At 36.8% G+C, this 8,199-nt stretch overlaps 1 protein-coding gene across 1 annotated transcript in view; it reads right to left on the minus strand.

Moving 5' to 3' along the window:
* Nucleotides 1-4,341: 4,341 nt before the first annotated feature.
* LOC106879323 (valine--tRNA ligase) overlaps nucleotides 4,342-8,199 on the minus strand; it is a 33,536-nt gene continuing 29,678 nt past the window's right edge. The window contains exons 23-26 of the mRNA XM_014928831.2: nucleotides 7,341-7,452; nucleotides 6,364-6,545; nucleotides 5,699-5,839; nucleotides 4,342-4,611 (exon numbers count right to left, since the gene is read on the minus strand). Coding sequence (XP_014784317.1) covers nucleotides 4,540-4,611; nucleotides 5,699-5,839; nucleotides 6,364-6,545; nucleotides 7,341-7,452 — 507 coding nt within the window. The 3' untranslated portion in view covers nucleotides 4,342-4,539. The remainder of the gene's footprint in view (nucleotides 4,612-5,698; nucleotides 5,840-6,363; nucleotides 6,546-7,340; nucleotides 7,453-8,199) is intronic.

The following is an 8,199-nucleotide window of genomic DNA, read 5'->3' on the forward strand; positions in this document are numbered from 1 at the left end:
AATAATAATAATAATAATAATAATGATGATGATGAGGATGATGACGTTTCTAACGTAGGCACAAAGCTAGAAATTTATGTTAAGGTGATTATACTGACCTCAGTATTTGACTAATATATTATTTTATTGACACTGGAAGGGAGAAGGGTAAAGTTGAACTCTATTATACATGGGAGGTGGAGAATCTGAAGGTGGAAGGAGGGCACGGGTGGTGAAGGACTGAATTAAAAAATTAGGTTGAGTTTACAGTCTTCTACTACCCAAATCCACTAATTTACGCTAACATTCCCTCACCCCCAATTAGCTATGTGTTTAATTAATCTCATGAAATAAATAAATATATAAATGAATTTATATTGTTGTGAGGATTCTTCCCTTTCAATAAACAACTGTATAATATCATCAACAAGGGATCATATAAGAATATTTCCATAAGCTACAGGGACTCATAAACCAGTTAATGAAAGATGGATCAGCTCCTGGAGAGGATGCTAGTCCATCCAAGGTGACATTCCCAAAACACATTGTACCAATTTCCAACAATTAGGTAAACTAATCCTCCTCCTTGGTCACATCTTAAATGATGACGACCACCACCACTATCATTGTGATGTTGGCATGAAACAGATGAATCTGTAGTCTATTGTGTTACCATTCTTTTCTATCCTGCATTATCTTGTCTGTGAGACCCAACAGTCTTAAGTTAAACCTTCCTAGTTTTTCCTATGTTTTTTACTGCCATGCAACCCCCTACTCCCATCCAATAAACTCACAAAACTGTGTTACCTACTAGAAAGACATTGATGTTGTGGCTTGCAAAACCTTTTTTGATTTTCTTCAATAGTTTTGAAGAAAAGATTTTAAAAATAGCAAATATTGAAAGTTTTGATACTAATAGCAAAAGAGTTCTACTTCATTTTGGACTACAAGTGACTTGGCGACCCCACTGTCACTACATAAGAAGCACCCACCCCATTCAGTAAAGTGGTTGGCACTAGGAAGGGCATCCAACTGTAGAAACCATGCCAAAACAGACAATTGGAGCCTGGTGCAGCTCTCTGGTTTGCCAGCTCCTGTCAAACTGCCCAACCAATGCTAGCATCAAAAACGGACATTAAATGATGATGGAGTCCATTTTCTGACTCCAAAGACTCTTCTACAAATCTAAAATAATTTGCTTTTATACCTGTTCTGTAGACTATTATTTTGACATTCCATACAGCAAGACTCATCCTCATCCTGATTCTAATGTCCACTTATCCATGTTTGCATGTGTTAGACAGACTTTGTTGAGGTAGATTTTCTACAGCTGGATGCTCTTCCTGTCACCAACCCTTACCTGTTTCCAAGCAAGGAGGATTGAAAATGAGGGACATCACTTGTATGGCAGTGACAATCATTTTACAACCACCACCTTACATCAAGACAATGGATGTCTTTTATCTATTACTTGTTTCAGCCATTAGACTCCAGCCATGCAGGTCCTCCACCTTCTAAAGATTTTTAAGCCTTGGACTCATTCTATCAGTTTCATTTGCCAAACTGCTAAGTTATAGCAACATAAACAAACCAACACTGGTTGTCAAAGCAGTGGTGGGGGACAGACACACACACCCACACATGATGAGCTTTTTTCAGTTTCCATCTACCAAATCCACTGCACCAGGCTCCAATTGTCTGTTTTGGCATGGTTTCTATGGCTGGATGCCCTTCCTAGCACCAACTATTTTACAGAGTGTGGACTGGGTGCTTCTTATGTAGTGGCAGTGGGGTCACCAAGTCACTTGTAGAAAAAACGAAGTAGAACTCTTTTACTATTAGTATCAAAACTTTCCACTTCTATAGTATAAGACATGTCCAAAGTACTATGCAGTGGGATTGAACCTGGGACTATGTCATTGAGAAGTGAACTTCTCACCACCCAGCCAGGCCTACTCCTATACATATATTTCAATCATTATTATAATCATTATGAGTTACCATTTATAAATTTTTAACCCATTTAAACCCACCTCTAATCTTATTACCTCTAATGTGTTTCACTTCTCAGGGTCCTTACTAAAATCTAGTGTCCTACCCTGTACACCCACTTTTAATTTCATTATTAGCATAACCTGTTATACCCCCACCCCAGGAGTCTTAACTAAACATTCATGTTCCACTTTGTACAGCTAATGTGAAGATGAAGACCACCACCACCTTCACCACTGCCACCATCATGTTTGAATGAAAATTGTTGGTAAAGTAAAAACTTATTAATTGATTTGTTAATTAAACACTAATAAAGTTTAATAATTTTTTTTTCGTTTTCTATTAGTTCAGTATTTATTAAAAAAAGAAAAGAACAATTTAAAACCTTTTGTTACCATTTTTCTGTTGGGATGCTCTATGTTTCTTTCAATTAATTTTAAGCATAGCAAAGAATTTGGTAAAATAACTTAGTTATCATTAAGATAGTGTTAGGAACATAAATTGTGACTAAGGTTTGGTGTGAGATTTTAATCCAGAACATTTGAAAACAAGACATTTGTACTACAGAACCAGAGGCAGTTTCAGGTGGGTTGGTATCAAAAGGGTTAAGATGATTCCTTTTTTTAAAAAATTATTTGCTGAACAAGAAGCTTGCATGATAAATATTGACCATACAAAAATAACATAAATGCTCATTAAATCTATGAATTCATATGATAAACTGAATCAACCACTGAATTTTGCTGATCAATCAAGCTCATACCCCCACCCCAGGAGTCTTAACTAAACATTCATGTTCCCTTGATCTTTCTCTAGAAAGAGCAGCTTTTATTCCTAACAGGTAGGTGAACTGATGCAATGTAGAATAAAATGCCTTCACAGATAAAGAGTACAATGACCTCAGTGATCATTCTGCTAACAAAGCACTCACACACACACTGGTTATAGTTTACTTCTATTTTATTATCAATTAACTAATTAGCAAGATAATTAATCGGTTACTTATGATCATTCAGATGATAAAAAGAATTTATACTTGCCTTGTTTAACCCTTTTGTTACTAACCTGGCTGAAACCGGCTCTGTAGTACAAATGTTTTGTTTCCATAAGTTTTGAATTAAAATCTTCCACCAAACCTTAGTCGTAATTTATGTTCCTAACACTAGCTTAATGATAACTAAGTCATTTTACTAAATTCTTTGTTATATTTAAAATAATTGAAAGAAACCCAGAGCTTCTCAAAATAAACAAGGTAATGAAAGGGTTAAAGGATTACAGTGAACAATAAACTCTTTTGAATTTATCTATGTGTGTATGTATGTATAACTATATCTGTATATGTATGTATAAATATATCTGTATATGTATGTATAAATATATGATGATGATGGTGTGTGTGAGAATGTATATATGTATGCATTTATTTGTTTAAAACCTCCATTTTCCAATGCTAGCATAGGTAGAGCAGGGGCTTATTTGAGACAGATTTTATTAGCCAGATGGTCTTCTTCTTGCTAATCCTTCCTTGATTTTCAAATAAGGAAGTTTTTTTTTGTTCTTATATCTCACAGGTCCTTAAAAGCATAGAATATTTGCAGAAGTATCAACATTACATCACTGCCATGCTAACACAAGACAAGGAGTGACAAGCAGAGCTATGAAATTTAGTAACATTTGCATGCACACACACATATGTGTGAGTATAATATTTCTTATCTTGGTTGAAGCAGTCACTTTGCTATTCTAGAGTTTGTCCCATGTGTTGACAAGGTCATCAGTTATAACTTGCCACAAGGTATTTTATGCATCGCTCTACTGCTTATTTCTAATATAAGCACAAGGCAAGAAATTTTTTGAGTTAGAATAGAATTGATGAGATCAACCCCTGTATTAAATGCTTTTATTTTATCAACCCCAGAAGAATAAAACTTGGTATTACTTGAACTCAAAATCTAAAGGTACATACCTAATTAACACAAAACATTTTGTCTGGTGCTCCACTGACTCTACAACCTTAAAAGTAAAACGCTAAGTACCAAGACAACAAACACAATCAGTATTACTAATATACATTTGTGAATTATCTACAAAATATCACATAATTTAAAATATGAAGTCCTGAATTATTTGTTGTTGTTTTATCACTCTTTGGTTGTTGTACTTAATTAAACACATCAATATGATAAAAAGTACTTAATTAAACACATCAATATGATAAAAAGTAACCAGGAAATTAAATTTCATAGTTATCCAAGACAAAGCCCAGATAGTTCCTCCTCAACTTATTTCCTTGAAACAGAAGGGAAGTGTTTTTTTTCCTTCATTAATCTTCAGATGTTGTATTGATTAAATCAATGATAATAAATATCATTCGCTTCTTATTTATCTTTATTCTTCACCACAATATTTATAAATATATGTACAGATATGTACATCAACCACTCCCTCGTCTTCTCGGACGTGTAAGTCTACACAGAAATATTTGAATTATTACACGGCCTAATCCAGTTACAAATTAGGGCTGAGCAGGGACAATGTTCTTGATAGATGTTATGCATCTACACCGTTTTAGGGTTCCAGTTTTTCTAAGACGGACACATAGTTCTGAAGCCGGTCAAGTTCAGAGTTGAGGTTTTCAACCTAGGAAAAAAAAAAAAAAAAAGAAAAATCATTATGTACACAGGCAGTGATGGTCACCATTGGAATCTTTATTGTAACAATCACTACCACTACCATCACCACAACCACCATTATATAGTAGCAGCAGCAGCAACAGCAGCTACCACCACAATAGCCATTAACTGCCACCACCACCAGGTTAAACTGACCCCTTTTCTCTAACTTTAACTTCTCATCCCATAGCATAAAGTTGCCTCCCACTCAATCAATAGGGATCTTAGTCTTGCAGGCAGCATGGTGACTTCACTAATGCAGGTGCCACAACAAATACACCCAGTCATCATCATCATCATCATTTAACGTCCGCTTTCCATGCTGGCATGGGTTGGACGATTTGACTGAGGACTGGCGAACCAGATGGCTACACCAGGCTCCAATCTGATTTGGCAGAGTTTCTACAGCTGGGTGCCCTTCCTAACGCCAACCACTCCGAGAGTGTAGTGGGTGCTTTTACGTGCCACCGGCACAAGGGCCAGTCAGGTGGTACTGGTAATGGCCACGCTCAAATGATGTTTTTTACGTGCCACCTGTATACACTATAAAGTGGTTGGTGTTAGGAAAGGCATCCAGCTGTAGAAACAATGCCAAAGCAGACGTTGAAATACGATGAAGTCTTTGGACCTGTCAAGCATAAAACCATCTCCCTCTCCTCTGTAGCTCCATTCAGTCAAAGTAGTTCTCAGTCTTGGAGGCTACATGGCAACCTCAGCAGTCTTGGTGCCGCTATAAGATGCACCCAGTACATGTTGTGAAGGGCATCCAGTCATAGAAACCATGCCGAAGCAGACACTGGAGCATGATGTAGTCTCAAGCCACCAACCCATGCCTTGATCAAACATGAATGTTGAATAAGTGATGAATGATGATGTTACTAGCATGTTTACTACATAGCATCACTGTTCCCAGGACAAAAGATAAAGCTAACTTTGATAGAATTTGAACCCTGACCCCATGAAGTACTGAACATTGGTGACTGGTAAGCACTCAAGATGGTTGTCTGGAGAGAATATTGATGCCAGTCGAAATTCAAGAAAGAAACTATACTTACAGCTTTTATCTTCTTTTCATCAACAAGTTCGTTATTTCTCAGATCTCTGTTCATTGAAGCTGCAATTTTCTCCAGTTCTTTCAACACTTTCTCCACCTTTTTAGTGAGTTTGTTCAACTCAATGACAGGATCCACTAAACCCTGGAATAATAATAATAATCATCATATAGGCGCAGGAGTGGCTGTGTGGTTAGTAGCTTGCTTACCAACCACATGGTTCTGGGTTCAGTCCCACTGCATGGCACCTTGGGACTGAACCCAACTTAGCGGTTCGGCAAAAAGAGACCTATAGAATAAGTACTAGGCTTACAAAGAATAAGTCCTGGGGTCGATTTGCTTGACTAAATGTGGTGCCCCAGCATGGCCGCAGTCAAATGACTGAAACAAGTAAAAGAGTATTTCTATTATAGGCACAAGGCCTGAAATTTTGGGAGATGGGGTTAGTTGATTACATCGACTCCAGTACTTAACTGGTTCATTTTTTGTTGACCCCAAAAGGATGAAAGCAAAGTCGACCTCATTGGAATTTGAACTCAAAACGTAAGCACTGACGAAATGCTGCTAAGCATTTTGTCTGGCATACTAACGATTTTGCATAGAGAACAGTACAAAATTATAAAAATGAATATTTTGAGTTGGATGTTGATAACACTAAGAGCACATACCTGAAGACTTAAATGCACTTGGCAAGTGTCAGCTACTGTTTTTGATGATACACAGCCGTGAGGAATATTTAAGATTCCATAGATGAAGTTTACTGAAGCCGATCTTGAGAGTGTGGATATTGGTACAGAGTAATTCTGAGAGAGGCGATCCAGCAGGATTTCATTGGAAGAACTGATGAAAACTAGAGAAAAAAAGGTAAATTGGAATAAATAGTGAGTATCAATTATATCTGGAAGAAAATGGTAATAGAGTGTTCAGGAGTGTTGTTTTAAGGAACTGGTGAAGGTACCAGTGGTAGTGGTGATGGTGATGGCACTGGAAGTAATGGCAGTGGTGGTGATGGTGGTGGTGGTGGTGGTAGTGATGGTAGTGGTGGTGATGGTGGTAATGGTAGTGGTGGTGGTGGTGATGGCAGTCGACATTCCAATCAAACCAAAGAAACTATGCTTCCATTGGTTTCTTTTTTCCCCTTGCTGAGTCTGTGTCAGGCACAGAAGTGTCACTGTTCTTTCAGTTTGGTAAGCACAGATGGGATTTGAACTCAGAATGTACTACACGAGAACAGAGACTACCAGGCATCCTAAGTGACCTTCTAACAATTCCGGTAATCCACTGCTTTGAGCTGATGTTTTATTTATAAACCCTGAATGATGAAAGGCAAAGTTGACCAAAGCAGGATTTGAACTCAGTGTACAGGGTCAGAAGAAATATCCTATCTTTGTCACCTGTGCCTCCTTGTCTTGACATTGTGCCATAGTTATAAACAAAAGTGTCACCATCATACAAGCACTAATTTCTGTCCTGTCTTCCATGAAGAAATATTTTCTTGCTTGGAACCAGGTAAGAATTGGTGACAGGAAAAGCATTGAGTTATAGAAAAATCTGCCTGACCCAAGCAAGCATGGAAAATTGGACATTAAAACGATGATGATGATGATGATGATGATGCCAAGTAAAACTTATCTGAAAAACTTACCGTTTCCTTTAGCTTTGGTCAAGCTAAATTCTTTCCTCAAAAACAATGCCTGACTGCAGAGATCTTGTACAATATTCATGTCTTCTTCAATGAATGGATTTCGCCAGGTAAACTGTCAGAATATGAAAATAAAATAATGAAATAATAAAATAACTTTCGTGTTAAATGCCTATATATATATACATACACATACTGTTGAATAGCAGCCCAGTCAAGATGGTATTTTTTCTTCTCTCACTCATGTTTTTTGCACACATCTACAAAATGACTTTCTAAAATGAAATTCCATTATGCAGCTGATGAGTACATTTTCATTGCACATTTTATGTAGTGTTCTCACTACATGAATAAATGAAGTTTGTACGAAACGTACGTACTGCTATAACCTATTGATTTTTTGTTGCTTTTCTTCAAATATATACACATACATATATATATATATTAACTCTTCGAAATGCTTAGTTTAGAATAGTGGCAGCTGATGAAGGAAATATTCTCTATGTGACCTGTTGGTTTTCTGTGCTCCGTTTATGTTCTGTTTTTCATTTTGTCCACGTTTTTTTGTGACGTCCTGTACCCAGATATGCATCTATATATACATGTAGATATAGGTATGTACATACATGGACGTATATATGCATATACTCACATATTATTTGTATTATATATATATATATATATATTTCGTATTACACTAAGAAACAGTGCACAGTACCAAAATTTTAGACTAGAGTCAAATATAACAAGCTACTCCAAATCCTTTTGCTAAGTTACAGGGATGAAAACATATCAACACCTGTTGTGAAACAGTGGTGGAGGACAAATGTAGACACAAAGTTACACACACACGACAGGCTTC

This window comes from Octopus bimaculoides, chromosome 1 (assembly GCF_001194135.2).
Source record: "Octopus bimaculoides isolate UCB-OBI-ISO-001 chromosome 1, ASM119413v2, whole genome shotgun sequence".
NCBI lineage: Eukaryota > Metazoa > Mollusca > Cephalopoda > Octopoda > Octopodidae > Octopus > Octopus bimaculoides.